The following is a 20,310-nucleotide window of genomic DNA, read 5'->3' as shown; positions in this document are numbered from 1 at the left end:
GTAAGTTTAAATTCTAAATATTTTTTGCAAAAGAAATAGTCAAATACAACAACAACTCTAACATAAAAAATTCCAAATGAAGTTAAAAAAAATGATTTTCATGACCAAACACCCTCAATATTATTTGAAGTTTTGATTTGCACGTGGGATAAACAAGGTAAAAAGTTCAAAATCACTCGTCTCCAATGTAATTCATGTAAATCAACCCCTAAAAGTCCATTTATGTGAAAATCAATCCCATTTTTCTGTACATAGAAGGATGAAAAGTTGAAAACCGATAAAGGGCCTAATCCAAGGCCCATAATCACACTTGCATTTCCCATAAGACACAAACTAGCTAGAATATGATAATATTTCACTTCTCATATCAAAATTATAACTTCTTCTTTTTTTCCAAATTCATGTCGAAGATACATCTGAGACCTTCCTTCTAGATAGAAACTACATGTAAGAGTGTGTCCTACAAGAAATGATAAAAAAATCTATGTTTCAGCGGACAGCATGCATTATATCAATAGGTCCCATTATTAATTACTCTAATTGAGAAATTTACCTTAATTTATACCTCGCAAAGCTAAAAACGCCACACTATGAAATAGAGGGAGTATCTCTTACAACTAGTTAAGCTAATTGTGACCACTTTTACGTGGTACATGTGCTTTGGCTTATTCTCTCCTTTTTATTGAGTTCGAAGTTTCGATGGCCATTTAATTTTATTTTTCTTTTAAAAATCACTTAATTTTATCAAATTTGCTTCCGTGATCATTAATTCTAGAAACATAATTTTTGGTACTTATTTAGTGGCGTGACAATTAAAAATTCTTAGATAAAAAAAGATATAAAAGCTTAAATACATTTCTTATATAGTGAACTTATTAAAAAGTTAATTTACAAGCTCTCCCGGCTTATTTTAGTTTTAAAATCTCAAGTGGATGATAAATCGAAATAAGAATTTGGTCAAGTTTATGATAAATTGGGTCCTAAATAAATTCAAATATTAATTTTAATTTTTAAGATATTTTTTTCCTAAAAATTTGGAGTTGTCACGTCATTAGATAGGTACTGAAAATTTTATTTATAGGAATAATGGCCATGAAAACTAAATTGGTTGAGTAACTTTTGGAAGAAAAAACAAAACAGAGTGAATATAATGGCTAATTATCTGAAGTTGAGTGATCTATCTCCTTTTTATTTGATCCCTCTTAGACTTAATATGGAGTTTGAGAAAGCAAGTGAAAATTTTCAAATCTTGTGATATTAATAACGATTTATAATGTACCAAAATATGTTTTGAATCTTGTAATCTTAAATATGTCACATGAGATATTGAATTAAAGAGTTAATGTAGAAAGTGACATTCTTTTTTTAAAAAATAAAAGTAAAGAGTAAGAAACATAAAGAGAGTTATCTTACTATCATATATATATATATTCATTAGTTTCAATTAATGTATTTTCTATTATTGATTTTTTTTTAAAAAGAGTCACACAGTGTTTTTAAAAACGTTTTTGAGGTGAGTCTCGAGGCGGGGCGTAGGGGTGTGCACTATTCGGATTAAACCGAATAACCAAACCAAACCAAACCGAAATTTTATTTGGATTGGTTTTTTGGTTTTTCGGATTGGTTTTGGATTAATAAATTACTTTGTTTGGTTTTTTGGTTTGGTTTTGGATTTTAAAAGATAAAAACCAAAAAACCGAAAAAAACCGAATTATATATATNGATAGGTACTGAAAATTTTATTTATAGGAATAATGGCCATGAAAACTAAATTGGTTGAGTAACTTTTGGAAGAAAAAACAAAACAGAGTGAATATAATGGCTAATTATCTGAAGTTGAGTGATCATCTCCTTTTTATTTGATCCCTCTTAGACTTAATATGAAGTTTGAGAAAGCAAGTGAAAATTTTCAAATCTTGTGATCTTAATAATGATTTATAATGTACCAAAATATGTTTTCAATCTTGTAATCTTAAATATGTCGCATGAGATATTGGATTAAAGAGTTAATATAGAAAGTGACATTCTTTTTAAAAAAAATAAAAGTAAAGAGTAAGAAACATAAACTAAAACAAAGAGAGTTATCTTACTATCATATATATATATATATATTCATTAGTTTCAATTAATGTATTTTCTTTTATTGATTTTTTTTAAAAAAGAGTCACATAGTGTTTTCAAAAACGTTTTTGAGGCGAGTCTCGAGGCGGGGCGTATCAAAAACGCTTTGGGGTGTAAATTAAAGACGTAGATCCTAAGGTGTAAGTTCTAAAATTTGAGGCGTAAGCCTTGAGTATAAAAACGTAAGTCCTGGGTATAAAAAATGTAGACTCGGGAGTTTTTAATTTTTTTTTAAAACCGTTTTTGCTTTAAATCATATTTTTTATTATTGGTGTAATGATATTTCTCAAATAGTAATTATAATACCTTTTTTCTTCATTATTGATTATTAATACTTATCTCAAATAAATATAATTTCTATATATTATAGGTTATTTATAAAAAATTATTTGTAAAATCATTGAAAGATTTACTTTTGCTTATTTTATTAGTAACGAAACTATAAAATTGAATATACATAAGACTACGCCCCGTAGATCCATGAGACTTACGCCCCCGTGTCTTGAAGCTTACACCTCGCCCCGTATTGTATAAAACACCTCACCTCATACCCCGCCTTTTAAAACACTGGAGTCACATTTATATATATCAAATAATATTTAGTTTAAAATCCACATTTTACCCTAAAGGATAACTTTATACAAAAATGACACCGGTTGATTAAAATTACTCAAAGATATTTTTAATATAGTATGCACATATTTTTCTTCCATTCATTTCCATGACACTTTTCTTGTTTTCATTTTTTCTCATTTTCACACTTACCCTTAAAGCTTCCTTCCAATGGAGACCCCATCTACCCCCCCCCCCCCCCCCCCCCCCCCCCCCCCCCCCCCCCCCCCCCCCCCTCTTCATGTTTCTCTTTTGAGTGAGTGGAAAACATAAATTGATCCAAGCTTTATTGCCTTGTATGCCTCTCTTTTAGAACCCTTCTTAAAGCATTTACAATCTTTTTCTCTCTTTTCTTCTCCTCTCTTTCCTTTCATTATTCCAAAACCCTAATACAAGATCTTACAAGAAAACATATGATCCAACAACTCTCAAATCTCTACACTTTAAACAACCATCATGTTTGATTTTTTCTTTTCTTTCTAATCAAACGTGTGTGAAAATAACCTTAATACCTAGTGGTCCATGAATAAGAGGCAAAGGACAAGTTTGTTAAGTTAACTATTAATTTTGTAGATCTTTCAAGATATAAGGTAGGTGTAAAACTTTCCTCTTAACTCACTTTTTCATATTCCTTTCTTAGATCAATCTCTTTTTAAGAATCCCATTTCTTCTTTTCTTTCACCAAACTAATTTTCAACTTTTTTTTTTCTAATAGGAGACATGGATTCTTGCAATAGTGGTAGTGTACAATCTTCAAGTGGTGATGATCAAGAATATGATTCAGTACATCATGGAGCATCACCAATATCAACTTTCTTGAATTCTTCAAACCATTTTGGTTCAATCTCATCAAGTGATCATCCATTATTACCACAATTTCATTCTCAACAACCCTCTCTCTTTAATCCTCATGACACACAAAATTTCAACTCCAATTTTCATGATTCAACAAATGTTCCATACAACAATGATCTTATTTGGCCTAAAGACATTACAAGATCTAATCATCACCCTAACAATAATTTCAACAACTTTGGAAACTTAACATCCCCAATATCACCAAATCTTCCTCCTCCTCCTCATCATCATCATCACCAAGCTCCATACTATGATTCTCCTACAATACCAATAAACCCCTCCATTGTTCAACCTAATATGGGAAAAAATCCAAGAAAAAGAAGTAGGGCATCGAGGCGTGCCCCAACAACTGTCCTCACCACAGACACTACAAATTTTCGACAAATGGTTCAAGAATTTACTGGGATCCCAACGACACCATTTACAGGTTCTGCCTACACTCGTCGCTTTGATCTTTTCTCAACCGCTAGCTCAGCCATGAAAAGATCAGCGCATATGGATAATTTGGGACCTCTTAATTATACTCTTAGGCCATCTACACAAAAGGTTCAAAATTCTCAATTTATGCCACACTTTTTGAGTTCTAGCATGATTAATAATCATGATACATTAATAATGCCAACAAATAATAGCATAGTTGGTGCTACAAATAATACAAATGCTTCCACATTTGATCAAATTAATAAGTCATTAACTAGTACAATTCCATCTCATTTGGATGAAATGGGGATGAACCATCATGAGAAAATTAGTGCAAATCTTGGTGGATTTGATCAATGTGGGACATTTGGTGGAGATCAAGAACAATCAAGAAAAGATAGGAACATTTCAAGATTATTGTTTGATGGGAATATATAGTGGTAGTACTAATTATTCACAACATTCATGTTGGTGGATATTTATATTATTGAATTGTTCAAGCTTCTTCAACATGAGAATTCAATCATCTTTAGATGATTTGATTGATCCTAATTAATTAGTTTTTTAGTCTTAGATTAATGTTATGGACAATGTTTACTATGATCAAGTATGTGGAGAATTCATTGATGACGTTGTTCATCTTGGTTATTTGTTTAATATGGTTTATTTTGTTTAATTGTATAGCATTATGATGTATGCACATGTTAGTATGACATAGATTTTACTAGGAGTACTTCTTTATGATGATTGACAGAATTTTAGGGTGTGTTACAATACGCCGACCCACGTTAAAAGTTTTCTTCTCTTATGAGATTTCAATTGAATAGCAAATAATAGTTATTTCAAATATCGTCAATTATTCGTAAGAAAGGAAAATGTATTTTTCTAAAAAAAATAAGTGGGTTCTAAGCCTTTTTCTTTTACTGTGTTTGATATGTAAGTATAAAAATATTATCATAAAAATATTTATATATAATAATATAGATAAATACTATGGAAGGTGGAAGTGCGGGAGTGGAGAGTGTGGAGTAGTAGGGATGGGCTATAAGGGTGGTCAGGGTGGAGAGGAGATGTGTTAGAGAGTGGAAGGACGCAGTCAATGTGAAATTTAATTTGTAGAATTCATTTTCTCTATTTTCACTAAAGAAGTCATTTTCCTTATGAAAGTATTTTTCAATTTATTTTACCAACATAATAAAAATCAAAAAATATTTCCGTCCGGAGTAAAAAAAACTTCCATTATATCATCATCTTCTTAGCTTGTTCTTGCTATCATCATTGAGGTATTTTTCATTGCTTTTTAAATTGTGGAGGTGTCGTTATTGTTAGGTTCCATTAATCATGAAACATATTTTGTCGTTTTATATGACCTCATAATGATGTTGAATTAACTCTTGGATTAAGAAAGTTTTTAATTCCTATAAAGGTAGACCCAATCATCAATTACACTTCAATCAATACTCTATTTTGAAACATAATGGAGGAAGATTAAATGGTTATTCCTTTGGTTTTGAATTTTAAACACAAACCACAACAAAATTTAAAATGGCCAGCCGTGCGCTCAGGGTGCACGGGAGGCCAGCTTCCGCCCCTCCTGACATCTTGCGGCATGCCGAGAGGTGACGTAATACGTGACGATCAGACAAACAGATATGTCTTCGACCTAATGACTTCGATCGCTTAAAACATGAAAAACTTTTTAAATAAAAATCCATCCTTTCTTCACTATAGAATTTTATAGAAGTTCAAAAACAAAATAAAATATAATAAAATTATTATTTATTTATTACAAAAGCGTTTCAAGTCAAACATGAAAAAATAAATACGGACAAAGAGAGTAGAAGATATTAGGAAATTTGAGGGGTTAAAATGAGTGTGTCATAATTTCTAAGTTCAAAATACCAATGATAGTGAAATCTTGGGGAATGGGAGGGGGCAAAAAAGCAAAGTAAAATTGATAGATATGATTAATCAATAGAAATTTATTTATTTGTGGAGAGTTAATTTATAGAACCTTTTGAAAGGATGGTGTGACATATGAAACACTCTATTGAATCATGGTGGCCCCTTTTACATAATAATAATAATAATCTGGCTTTTAGCAATTATGATTATTGTTTCTTATTATAGAAAAAAACAAAAAAAAAAACCATCTCTATCTAACTTGTGTCCTTTGGCCAATTCTTAGTTACTATGTCTCTTGCTAAAAGAAAATTGAATTCTATGCCAAGATTGATGTTTTAAAAAAAGTAGTTATAATTCATGTAATGTAGCTTAACTCATCAAATTTCGCTAAGTAAAACAATATTAATTTTAAAAATTGTGATTTTAAATATTGTAATACTTTTGTACGTGGCCTGCACAACATGTCATAACAATGTGTGCGATGACGAATATAGAATATTGTTCATAGGTGCATGTGAATCAAATATCTTTTATATTTAGATATATCTCATGTATATGTTATTGTGGATCCATGGCAATTATTATTGATTGTATATGTTAATATGAGGTCGTTATTGGTCACATAAATTTTAAATTCTAATTCTATCGCTATTTGTGTGATTATATAGAATGAGAAGTTTATAGTTAGATGCTTTCAAATATTGAAATGTATGAANTTGTCCATAGGTGCACGTGAATCAAATATCTTTTATATTTAGATATATCTCATGTATATGTTATTGGGGATCCATGGCAATTATTATTGATTGTATATGTTAATATGAGGTCGTTATTGGTCACATAAATTTTAAATTCTGATTCTATCGCTATTTGTGTGATTATATAGAATGAGAAGTTTATAGTTAGATGCTTTCAAATATTGAAATGTATGAACTAATAAGAAGATAGTCTTATACTATACTATATAAATATATATAGTACATAAACCGGAACAAAGGAGTAATACAATCTAGTCACTTATAGAAATTATTGTAAGCAAGCACTTACTAGTACTTAATAAGATATTGTAATAATTAATTTACTACTCTTTTAGTTTATTTTTATTTATCTAATTATAGTTAATAATTAGATAAAAATTAAAAAAAATGATAAATTATCTCTTGATTTTTTAAATTGAACAAGTAAATTAGATATCTATTTTGATTTTTAGTATAATTGATACTCCCTCTATCCCTAATTACTTGTCCACTTTTGAATTGACACACCTATTAAGAAAACAATTATTAACATAGTGAGTTTACCATTTTACCCCTATTAATTATGAAGTGGATGAATTAAAAATTTAATATTTGCAAAAAGTTCTACCTTTTTCAAAGTAATTAATTGAGGTATAATAGGAATTTTTATTTGGTCCTTTCTTGATTTGTCAAAATGGACAAGTAAATAATAATTAAGAACAACTATAAAAGGAAAAGTGAACAAGTAAATAGGGACAGAGGGATTAAGTAAAGAAGGACATGAGATTATAGTTAGTTACTATATTGATTAATGGTAAATACTCCTTCAATACCCTTAATCAAAGGTCTGTGGATCGAGTCTCCCTAGTTAAAGATGCACTTCTACTAGAAAACGTTTTATCTTTTATTATGAAATAGATGAATTTAAATTTAGCCGAACTTCGATACAGATACGTATTTATCCCAATGATTTCTAACTAGATAAAGCATGACCAAGCTCTACATCTTCTCCCCGTCATCCAACCCTCATTCTCCTCTACCTGTTACATCTACTTTTACTTTTTAAAATTTCAAAAAAGAAAGAAAAAAATTAAAAAACTTTACATGAGCATAGACATGATTAATTTCTTGAAAGGGCAATCGTAATAATGAAAAAGTTTTAAATATAGTCTTTTCACGTAGTATTAGGTTCGTCTTTATATTATGCATGATTGATATATTAAATCGTACTAATATGAACATCGACATAGTTAGTATTTTCACTAAGAAAAATTCGAAGTATAAACGAGTAAAACATAAGAAGAATAAGTTGAAGAGGGTTCAACATATATGTACATTAAAAAAAAGTTAATCATAATATATATTTTTTTTTTACTGAAAGGGGTTTGAATGAAGCCCTTCAATTCGATCCTACCTAACTTCGTCCTTGATTATGAGTTGTGATGGTATAATTTACGATATTTCCTTTTTTAATTAAAGATTTTGTATTCGAGCCTTGAATAATATGAATATCGAACATCAGATAAAAAAAATCGTGGCAGATCATAGCCAGTTTCCTACCCTACGTTACGTCCGTGATTATGGGAAAGGGAAGATGAATGCACCAAAGTTTATATTATTAAAAGAAGAAGAATCTTCTACTATACAACAGCTGCCCCAGCTCACTTTAAAGAATATTGCTAATTAAATTAATTATGAAGAAAATTCTTTCATAATTTTAAAATTTTATTTTCGTTAAACTGAATGAATCATTAATAGATCTAGTCAAATCTTTATTATAACATTATTTCTTTATAATAGCGTGAGTTTTTTTAAATCAACGTTTTATGTTATATTTTAATTTTTTACAATAATATTCTATTTATATTAATAATGACATTTAGATATATACTTTTTGTAAAATAAATCTTCTATTATAAGACATATATTATATATAAAAATAAACGGCCATCATCGTTAATGTCATCCACGTTATAAATTTCAAGTATTAATATTTACAAATAATTATATTTTAATAGTATCCTCAGTTATAATCATAGCGAAAAAACTACAAATATTTGTCTTTTTTTACCATCATACTCTTTTTATTTTCTTTTACTAACAAGTATATTCCTTTTTCTTGGTACATGACAATATCAATCCTGTTAACTCATTTGCTAAATTATTAATATTATATAGAGTGTTTTCTAAAATTATTTTTCATTCGCTGTCCAGAATCAATATTAAAATCACTGACTAATCTAGGTCGAATCATACACCTAGGTGTTTAGGTTGGGGTGCCATGGAAGGGTGGGTATGGGGGGCCCTTTAGAACAAATCAAAATGAAACATCATTGCGGCATGTGAGCCCAAAAGTTGTTTAAAATATATAAACATGTGGGATGGAGAAATAGACTTTGGACCAACACCAATATTAGACTTATTAATTAACAATTAGTACTACATACAACTTAATTTGATTAGACACAAAATTTTAAAAAATATTCTAAAATTTTATGCTCTTAAATTAAAATTTTGTGATTTTATTCGTCAAATGTTAAAATTAAAAAACTTACTAAATGTAAATAAGAAAACATTTTGCAATTAGAAAGAATATTCGAAGGTTTCTTATATTCTTTTCCCTCAATGCAAATGTTCGAGGAAGAATTAGTAATATTGTATTGATTGTAAAGATGTAATATATATTCGATCATGTATTTGACCCAACCATCCTTGTTTGTTTTGGGATGTAACTTTATTTCTTAATTAAGCTCAACAAATAAATGTCATGTTCGATCATGATTTTGATCCAAACCATTCTCGTTTGTTTTGGGCCTAGCCATAGATAACATATTGACAGGATATAGACGTTATCCACAACAAATTTAGTAAGGTTGTATTCTAGAACACTCCACATGCAAGATCCCAAGAGCTATGAAGAATAATATTTTACTTTGATTAGAAATTCCATCAATTATATTATTCACAATTTAACGATGTTTGACTAGATTCGAAATTTTAAAAAAAAATAATGAAGAATTAATTTGAAAAGCTGATGAATATATAATATATGTATAATTTATATATAATATGTGTATAATCATAGATATATAATCAATATATATTGATTAGAAAAAAAAACAATAAATTTATTCTATTATTTTTTTTATTCTTAATTTGTTCGACTATTTATGTGAAAGATCCCCCTCCCTCCCAAAATTAATTTGTGAAACATACCACATATAATTTATAATGTTGAGGTTAATTTACTCTATGACATGTTAGGTCATTTATATAAGTCGTTATTAAAAGTACTAACGGGAAGGTTAATACAAATGAGTTTATAAATATACAAAAAAAAATATGTCAATTGTTCCGAACGAACAAAGAAGTGAAAGAGTATTATATAAATTGCAATTGATAGAATACAACATGTCAATTGTTTCTAATGAACAAAAAAGTGAAAGAGTATTATATAAAATGCAATTGATAGAATACAATATGTCAATTGTTTCGAACGAACAAAAAAATAAAAGAGTATTATATAAAATGCAACTGATAGAATACAAGATTTTCTAATTTAGTACAATCCTGCTACCTACTAAAAAAACATGATTTAGCAACATACATATTTTGTAGCTAAATAATAAAATTCTTCGTTAATTTTACTTAACGACAGATTTTCATTAGCTACGAGCGAAATAACGACAGATCAGCGATAAAGTTCGTAGCTAATTCGTAGTAGTGATATATATGCACTTTCTTAAATAACATAAATTTTCAAATAAAATAATTACATACTTTAACATGATATCAAAGCAAATAGAGATTGTGAATAATTCCAACCTAATAGTAGGCCCTATTTTGTGAAGTCTCTATATGTCTATCTTATCAATTTCTTGTTTGGCAGCTCTCGAAGCATGTTATCGATTAAAGTTGTGATCCCACCTTTGCCACATTTTTGCAATTTGATATCTAGCAATATTATGACCACAATATCATCAAACCTAAAACTCTATATAATTGGTTGAGTTTTCAATATTATTGGTGGTCCACAAACTTTTATTTTTATTTTTATTTTCTTCCAAATGTTTGGTTCATTTATATATGACTTGTTCAATAAGATCCTTTCTTCATTGGCAATTATTACTTTTGATTTCCCATCTGGTATTACATATTCATATTAGAGTCTGACTAAATTTGGATTCACACCAATATAGTATTTTCTAATAAAGACGACTTCGTATCCAAAAGGATATAATTAAGGATGAAAGAGTACTTATCACTTCACCACACCATTTGTTGGTAGTTAGCAATTTAAGCGAGAATTCCTAGTGAATTACTTTATACAAATGAATTTAAGGTTTAGTTTAACAACAATATATTCAATACAATAAGGTTTAGCTTATATTCTTCTTCTTTTTCAGTCTAGATATATTCCATCATAAAATAACTCTAGTCTTTTTAATTACTTTAATAAATTTTATTCACCGTGTATAATTATTATATAATATAATTAGTGTATATATACATTATTCATTATATATTTATTATGCAATGAGTATATACCGACAACAATCGACTTCAAACATTTATGGTTAAACAGGTGAAATTATTTTAGAAATCAAAAAGTGTTAATTTCAAAAAAAAAAAAAAAGATGGGGGAGGGGAGGGGAGGGAGAGAAAGAAAGGAGGAAAGCAGTGTTTCGTGCTCCTTAGGTGATACTTACTTTTTTCATTTCTAGTTCTAGCCAGCCTTAGTGGATAGAGTTTTACCTGATGATATAAGTAGTTTGGAAGGTGACATATATTCCATAAAATAAAATTCATCAAGATGAGCATAAATTGGCTCGACAACACAATTATAAAAAAAGAAGAAGCATAAAATTGAAATTCTCTTTAATCATCATAAGAATAGGAATAAGAAACTACTCCTTCCGCTCCAAAATGATATCACCTAAACAAATATCACATTCATTGAGAAATTAATAAATATATACAATATGTAATTTATTAAACTGTCATTATATAATAAATGTCTCTTGAAAATTGAATACTACAACAAAGATGGAGTATGGAGATCATATATTACTAATTTTTTTCTTAAATTTCAAAAATAGTACTTGTTTTCGGACAAAATATTATTTTTATCAAAAACACTTATTTTGAGACGAAAAAGTACAATTAAAGTCTATATGCAGTCCTCAACTTGTGTCTAAATTCCATAGGATTTCAGAGGTCATTTCTGTTAGATTCCATATCTTCTGAAAAGATTTTGCCATTTACTACGAGCTATATGAATAATATGAGCCTTTATATCTTTTTTTTCTATTTAACGAGTAATTAATTTTACACGCTGCAAAGGTTCTCTCTATATATATATGAAAAAAAAATCAGTTCTTACTGATTGGTTCTGAAATTTTAAAATCAAATAGCATATATATTATGAAATATAAAATATGATGGAAGGGTCTTATGACTCATGTACAAAAGTCTAGTAATATTATTATCCAAGCTTAACTTCATCTTTACCTAAATAGCCAATCGAATTTATGTTTATTTTAAAAAATTGGACTATAAAAATTAGGGAAAATGATGCGGTTAAGCAAATTTATACTACTTAATTAGTCATCAAAGCAATAGTTTGCTATAATTACAACACGCAACTAACATTAACCATTAATTATGTGGGCTGACTTTGAGTTTGTATAATTAGTGACGTTTGTATAATTCACCACATTTGTATAATTCGTAACTAACAATTCTTCGTTTGATTTGTATTTGTATATGATGGTTTGTATTTGTATATGATGGTGATTTCCTTTGATTCTTCAGTTTTATCACCATATATATTCAATATTTTTTTGTATAACTTTTTAAAGTTTGTATAAACGTATAGTTTTTGGATTTTGTATAATATAATTTATATAATGTAATTTGTATAATATAATTTGTATAACTATTTAAAGTTCATATGTTTATGTTTGTATCAATTCGTTATTTCAAGTTTAGCATATTTGTATAATTCCAGACTTTGTATTACTCAATTATACAAACACATGTGAATTATACAAACGTACCCGCAAATCATACAAACAAGATGCGAATTATACAAATTATTGCCCTCTCTCCTCCCTCTCCCAGTCTTGCTCGCCTCTCTCCCCCTCTCCCAATCTCGCTCGCCAGATAAACAAATATTTATGCATACTAGTTACATATATACAATTATCTAACCGATATAACACACAATTCATCTCTCTCCCACTGTCTGCCCTCTCTCGCTCGCCTCTCTCTCCCAATCTTGCTCACCACTCTCCTCCTTATAACATGTAGCTATGAATCGTAATTAGCAAACTATAGCTATGGAGCATAATTAAGCTATTTTTGAGTGGCTATATTCAAAAGTTCCCCTATAAATTATTACACGACTACATTTATATTATACATTCATTGTCCATTTTTAGTATAAGAATGCCCATTGAACAACTATTTAGATTGTAATTCTTCTAACTTAACTTCTATACGTGACAATTTAAAAGGTTTTAGCGTTATCAAGTTATTTAACAGATGTAAAATTTATTTTTTAAAAATTGCCTCCGTTAGGGGCCATTGGATGGTTCTCATCAAATGGCACGATGAGATGAAAAAAAAATTGCCTCCTTTAGTTTTGCTTTTGAGATTTGATTTGATTAATCTTTGAGGTAAAATTGTATTAGATCAATTCTATATATTACGACTAAAATTTGGATATATTCAATAATCATATTAAAGACATGACCTTAAATAAGAGGATATGAGAAGTCGTGAATAAGAATAAAAGCTAAGATTAGTAGCTAGTTGAGCGTTGTTTTAGTACTAGCAATTCATGTTTTTGACTTGGTGGTATATAGACCATCGTGTTTGTCATAGTATTAGCCTATTCATGTAGGTTTTTACTTATTGTATCAAATATCATAAGTGGCTTATTATATTTAGGTGATTGCATCCTATTGTTGTTATGTTACGGTTCCTTGCATATATGCTCTACACTGCTTTGATTTGTCCACTACTGTTTTTTTAATTACTGTTTTGATTTGTTTGAACCGAGGGTCTTTCAGAGACAACCTTTCTGCCTTTGGTAGGTAGTGTCATACGTAGTGGTAAGACCTGCGTACACTCTATCCTCCCCATACCCTCACTTTGTGGAATTTCACTGGATATGTTGTTGTTGTAATAACCATATCAGAAGTACTACAAGTTGTATCTTTTCTCAAGTCAATTCAATTTAAGAAATACATTTTAAAATATTGATCAAAGTTCACACAGTCTGACTCTCGAGAAGCAAAACGTGATAACTAATTTGAGACATAAGGTGTAACAATTTACCCAAAAAAATAAATTCAATTAGCCAACTTCAATTGATGGAAAGTAGAACACTATGGATCCTATAATGCTTGCTAGAATGGAGGCAATCTTGTTTTGTCCTAGTCAATTGGGACTTAGTCTTTTTTCCCTAACCATCATTTTTCAACTACCTTTTAATCTAGTCTCCAATTTCTGGCCCTATTCTCTTTGAACACTTAAAAAAAGAAACTAAAATGATTTGTTATCCAAAATATTTGTAAAATAATTTTGATTTGTTTTTGTTCTTCATGAATGTATAGTGTCCATAACAAAAATCAAGAAAAAAAATGAAGGTAGAAACACTTACTCTTGTGTTAGTTAATTTAGCAGGTATTATGGAAAAAGCAGATGAGTCATTGTTACCAGGAGTCTATAAAGAAGTTGGAGATGCACTCCATACGGACCCAACCGGTTTAGGTTCACTCACGCTCTTCCGGTCCATGGTCCAGTCCGCGTGTTATCCTATCGCGGCTTATCTAGCTGCACGTCACAACCGGGCTCATGTTATTGCCTATGGTGCATTTCTATGGGCTGCAGCTACATTTCTCGTCGCTTTCTCCACCACCTTCTTTCAAGTAGAGTGCTACTGTCTCCTGTTTTAGTTTATATGACACACTTGTTCTGTTTTGGAAACTAGACGTTACAAAAAAGTTTGATCTTGTTCTATTTTTGATAATTTAAATTCGTTAAACTATTCACACGTGGCTTTGATATGATGTTTGCTCTCTTTAACACCTTAAGCTTCTGTATCCAATAAAAAAACATCACGTAAAATGAAACGGATAGAGTAGAAGTTATTGTACTTGTGAAAGTTGAAATGTCTAAATTGTAGTGAAACAGAGAAAGTGATTAAATTGATTATGTGTTTGACACTTATACTTGTATGCATTGATAGAGCTAGGGGGTTCAAAACTCCCTTCGTATTAAAGTTACACTGTATATGTAAGATCAAAGTTAATTAACGTATATATAATAGATGTTGAAATTCCTTTACTTCTTTATATTTGAATTTCCTTAATGAAAATTCTGGCTCTGCTACTACTGAGTGTATGCATATAGTTGTAGGTAAATTAAGCAATTCATGACATCCTTTTTTTGTTGGTAAGTTGGCAGTGTCAAGAGCTTTGAATGGGATTGGATTAGCCATAGTTTCACCTGCTATTCAATCACTAGTAGCTGACTCTTGTGATGAAAATAACCGCGGAATGGCATTTGGATGGCTGCAATTCACTAGCAACATTGGTTCACTTGTTGGTGGTTATGTTTCCTTATTGATAGCTCCTATAACATTCATGAGAATTCCTGGCTGGAGACTTTCTTTCCATCTTGTTGGTTTGATTAGTGTGGTTGTTGGCATTCTAGTTCGTTTATTCGCGACTGATCCTCATTTCCCAGATGATAATCTAAGATCTAGTAGTAAAGTTCATGGAAGTTCTTATTCCTTTATATCAGAAGTTCAAGGTCTACTTGAAGAAGCAAAATCAGTCGTAAAGATACCGTCTTTTCAGATTATTGTAGCTCAAGGTGTTATGGGATCTTTCCCTTGGTCGGCGTTGTCATTTGCTCCAATGTGGTTAGAACTTACTGGATTTACTCATGTGGAGACTGCTATTCTTCTTAGTTTGTTTGTGGTTGGTGATTCCATTGGGAGTTTGTTTGGAGGAAGAATGGGAGATGTTTTATCGCGAAGTTTACCTAATAGTGGAAGGATAATTTTGGCACAAATAAGCTCAGGAACAGCTATTCCACTTGCAGCAATTCTTCTGCTTGCTTTGCCTGATGATCCTTCATCAATTTTCATGCATGGTTTGGTCTTGTTTGTGTCTGGATTTTTCATATCTTGGACTGCACCAGCTACAAACAAGTAATTGATCATTAACTTTACTCTGTTTTTATAGTGTTTTAACATCGTCAAAACTTGACGTAATACATAAACAGACACTCAAACTCGGCCTCAGCACACAAGTAAACACTCCAACTTACTAAATGATCATCTAGACATCTACAAAAATTGATGTGATACGTCAATGCCAGGTGTCCACGAGATAGAGTGGGGTAGGGTTGGAGTGTTTAGTTGTCAGTTGAGGTGTTTAGATGTGCATTGTCAAAGTTGGAGTGGTTATTGAGACCAAGTTTGAGTGTCCATTTATGTATTATGCCTAAAAAGTAAAAGAAATACTACTTGTTTGTCCACTTGTTGCATTTATCATGAAAAAACTGCAGAGGGTACTAAAAGAGACACCAACAGTCCAATTTTTGCAGAGATAGTACACGAGAAGGCGCGAACAAGTGTCTATGCTCTGGACCGATCTTTTGAATCCGTATTATCATCATTTGCTCCTCCTGTTGTTGGTCTACTGGCTCAGGATGTTTATGGTTATATGCCAGTAACTCAAGGTGCTGATAGTATTTCTACAGACAGAGAAAATGCTACGTCATTGGCGAAGGCGTTGTTCACTGCAATAGGAACTCCAATGGCACTATGTTGTGTTATTTACTCTTTTCTTTATTGCACCTATCCAAGGGATAAGGAGAAGGCTCAAATGGAAGCTCTGATTGAATCCGAGATGCAACTCTTAAGCTTGGATCCTTCATCTCTTACCGGACAATATTCACTAGTCAAGTCATCCGAAAACCAAGAGAGTTATAACAATGAAAAAATCGTAGAGGAAATGGACTACAATGAGGATGAACTTGATTTTGAGGATGGTGATGACAAGACATTAATCTACCGTCGTCCAACGAGTTCCAAATTTGCTGAATAGGAGGTACTTAAGTGAGTAATAGACCTGATATGATGCAACTGACAGATAAGCTGACGTTAATAGCAGGTCTAATTCCGCGACAATAGAACATAGACTAGAATGATATTTCAATTAACATATGGACAACCAGAATGCAGGACAAAGCACACAATACAGATTGATATAGTTAATGGATTGACATAAGTTTTTTTTATTTTTTGCATAACAAGAATGATCACATTGTAACAAATATATATTACATATTAGAGGAACGTAGCTTTCTGAAAGATGTCCTCTTCTTTGTAGTCTTGTAGTCCTTGTCATTTGACATGTACCGGTTCTTTTGGTGCTTGAAACAATTTTGTCTTCTCTATATTACTATGTCTCTGGTCCCTTGGGGGAATTTATTCAATCTTATAGTTTGGGCTCCCAGAATATAGCGTCCTTGGGGCTAAACTTTTTTTTTTCTTTTGTTTCAATATAGGTTTTTGAAATGCTAAATGTTTTGAAACCTAATTTGACATGAATATTAGCTTATATTTTTGTTTGTTTTGTTTTTCTGGTGCCTGCATTGGGTTTGACTAAATCTAAATTCACGTAAAAAAATCCAAAGGTAAAGTGTACTCCAACAAAGCCATCTCTATACCCAGGACGAAGATTAGCATATTGTCTTTAACAAAAATTCTACGTCTACATTCTACCCTCCGTTAGGGTTTTAAGATGTGAATAAGAAATGAAAAGAAACATTTTGAATTGCACCCGATCAATTGTGTGACCATCACATTTAAAAGTTTAAGCTGTTAGAGCTAGCACACTTTTAATAGTTAATGATATTTTCAACACACCCCTCATGTGCGGGCCTGATTCTTTTTCATGGCCCAAGCGTGTGGAAATTCTTTTTAATTTGAGTGTCGATGAGATTCGATCCAGGACCATAACTTCAACTTTAACTTTAAAAATTTCAAAGAAAATGATTTCCTTTTAAATTTTCATGATCAAACATCCGTTTAAATTGTGATACAAAATAATAGAATGGAAAAAGTTAAGGGGAGCTTTTTAAAATTACACATTTTACATCCAAGTAGAGAGGCGTAACTTGAAATTTAGAGAGCGCTTTACCTCTTAATATAAAATTTTTCGGTGCGAATTCAAATTTAATCGACTCTAATGTGAGTACCAAGCACCAAATGAGAAATAATAAAAAAAAAAGTACGTGGGGACCCACCTGCAGCTGGCACGTGCCTATCCAACCTGTGCACATGTGCACCAAAATTATTTCCTACAACTACTGCAGATCTGCTTACTTTAGTCAGAAAATTTATGGCAATCCACTAATTATAAGGACATATTTAGGATCAAATTAAAACAGACAGCAAATCTACGTTAGTCTACTAACAGTAAAGGCATATTTAGGATCAAATTAAAATATGGAGGGTAAATTTATTCGATTTCTCGTTGTTTAGGTCAATCAATTAACGATAAGGATATAATTGAGATTGAATTCATACGAAAAATAATTTCAACTCGTTCTTATTGCTGTCTTAAAAACATATTTTTATTTACTCAAGTATATTTTCAACGAACATGTCAAAGACTTGACTGTTGAAACATGTGCAGATAAAAAGGTTTTGTCCTGTAGTCTTAAATCAATAATACTGTTATTTAATGTGATAATTAATTAATACCCCGTGCTTTCCTCGTAGTCTCTTTTTTTTGTCTATAAGAAAGACTTTAATTTCTAAAATTTTAATCCATGCTCTACAAAAAAAATAAAAATAAAAAATGCTTCCCCTTCTATTGTTGATGCTTTTGTCACATTCGCGGTGGGTAGCCACCGCGAATGTAACCAATGGTTGTAATTCAATCGCGAAGAACATTTTCATTTTATCTGGACAAAGCAACATGTCAGGGCGTGGTGGAGTCTTTAATCAAACCAGCTCATCAGGTACGGTTAATTTGACTTGGGATGGTATTGTTCCGCCTGAATGTCAGCCCAATCCATCAGTCCTCCGACTCAACGGAGGACTTACATGGGTTGAGGCTCACGAGCCCTTGCACAAAGACATAGATGTGAATAAAACTTGTGGGGTTGGGCCGGGTATGTCATTTGCTAATGAACTCAAAATGGATGACCCGGATATTGGAGTGATTGGATTGGTCCCCTGCGCGATAGGAGGGACAAATATTACTCAATGGGTGCGCGGTGGATGGCTTTATAACGAAATGATAAGGAGGACTAAGGTCGCGTTACAAGGTGGAGGGACAATAAGAGGGATGTTGTGGTACCAAGGGGAGAGTGATGCAATNAAAGGGAAAAGGGTCAAATATACCTCTAAACTATTCGAAAAGGTCTAGATATACCTCCCTTTTAAATAAACTACCTGAAGCGTTTTCAACAAAAAAAATTTGGTAAATCCCGAAAATGAGTAATTGACTAATAAAAAATAGGAAAAATATGAAGAAAAAAAAATTAACGCCAAAAATTTGCAAATAAATATAGTAACCTTAAATTCAACAATTTCAACAAATTCAACAAAAATATGAAAAATATAACCTAAAAATTCAGCATAAAGTCATTTTCATATTTTTTATTAATTAATTACTCATTTTCGTGATGTATCGAAAAAAAATAAAAAATAAAAAAAATTGTTGAAATTGTTGAATTTAAGGTTACTATATTTATTTGAGTGTCGATGAAATTCAATCTAGGACCATAACTTCAATTTTAACTTTAAAAATTTCAAATAAAATGATTTCCTTTTTAATTTTCATGATCAAACATCCGTTCAAATTGTGATACAAAATAATAGAATGGAAAAAGTTAAGGGGAGCTTTTAAAGTTACACATTTTACATCCAAGTAGAGAGGCGTAACTTGACATTTAGAGAGCGTTTTACCTCTTAATATGAAACTTTTCAGTGTGAATTCAAATTTAATCGACTCTAATGTGAGTACCAAGCACCAAATGAGAAACCAAAAAAGAAAAGTACGCGGGGACCCACCTGCAGCTGACACGTGCCTATCCAACCTGTGCACATGCTCACCAAAATTATTTCCTACAACTACTGCAGATCGGCTTACTTTAGTCAGAAAATTTAATGCAATCCACTAATTATAAGGACATATTTAGGGTCAAATTAAAACAGACAGCAAATCTACGTTAGTCTACTAACAGTAAAGACATATTTAGGATCAAATTAAAATATGGAGGGTAAATTTATTCGATTTCTCGTAGTTTAGGTCAATCAATTAACGATAAGGATATAATTGAGATTAAATTCATACAAAAAATAATTTCAACTCGTTCTTATTACTGTCTTAAAAACAAATTTTTATTTACTTAAGTATATTTTCAACGAGCATGTCAAAGACTTGATTGTTGAAACATGTACAGCAAAAAAGGTTTTGTCTTGTAGTCTTAAATCAATAATACTGTTATTTAATGTGATAATTAATTAACACTCCGTGCTTTCGTCGTAGTGTCTTTTTTTTGTCTATAAGAAAGACTTTAATTTCTAAAATTTTAATTCATGCTCTACAAAAAAAATAAA

General features: G+C 30.7%; 3 protein-coding genes across 5 annotated transcripts; all 3 read left to right on the top strand.

Annotated features, from left to right (window-relative positions):
- Positions 1 to 3,012: 3,012 nt before the first annotated feature.
- LOC125862679 (uncharacterized) lies at positions 3,013 to 4,602 on the top strand. Its single transcript, XM_049542802.1, has 2 exons — positions 3,013 to 3,323; positions 3,449 to 4,602. Exon 2 carries the CDS (start codon positions 3,454 to 3,456, stop codon positions 4,447 to 4,449), a length of 996 nt encoding a protein of 331 aa, XP_049398759.1. The 5' UTR covers positions 3,013 to 3,323; positions 3,449 to 3,453; the 3' UTR covers positions 4,450 to 4,602.
- A 9,657-nt stretch (positions 4,603 to 14,259) lies between these two features.
- LOC125862671 (uncharacterized) lies at positions 14,260 to 16,921 on the top strand. 3 transcript variants are annotated; one of them, XM_049542793.1, is made up of 3 exons: positions 14,260 to 14,590; positions 15,122 to 15,879; positions 16,264 to 16,917. In XM_049542793.1, the coding sequence occupies exons 1-3, from the start codon at positions 14,303 to 14,305 to the stop codon at positions 16,778 to 16,780; spliced, it is 1,563 nt and encodes a 520-aa protein (XP_049398750.1). In that variant the 5' UTR covers positions 14,260 to 14,302; the 3' UTR covers positions 16,781 to 16,917. The 3 variants fall into 3 exon arrangements, with proteins under 3 accessions (XP_049398750.1, XP_049398753.1, XP_049398752.1); XM_049542796.1 differs by having other exon boundaries at positions 16,278 to 16,614; XM_049542795.1 differs by having other exon boundaries at positions 14,276 to 14,590; positions 15,129 to 15,879; positions 16,264 to 16,921.
- A 1,606-nt stretch (positions 16,922 to 18,527) lies between these two features.
- On the top strand, positions 18,528 to 19,845 carry LOC125862874 (probable carbohydrate esterase At4g34215). Its single transcript, XM_049542997.1, has 2 exons — positions 18,528 to 19,078; positions 19,831 to 19,845. The coding sequence occupies exons 1-2, from the start codon at positions 18,542 to 18,544 to the stop codon at positions 19,843 to 19,845; spliced, it is 552 nt and encodes a 183-aa protein (XP_049398954.1). The 5' UTR covers positions 18,528 to 18,541.
- Positions 19,846 to 20,310: the final 465 nt, after the last annotated feature.

The sequence above is a fragment of the Solanum stenotomum genome, chromosome 4 (assembly GCF_019186545.1).
Source record: "Solanum stenotomum isolate F172 chromosome 4, ASM1918654v1, whole genome shotgun sequence".
NCBI lineage: Eukaryota > Viridiplantae > Streptophyta > Magnoliopsida > Solanales > Solanaceae > Solanum > Solanum stenotomum.
The sequence above is the reverse complement of the archived record's forward strand: the minus strand, read 5'-3'. Positions and strand labels throughout refer to the sequence as shown.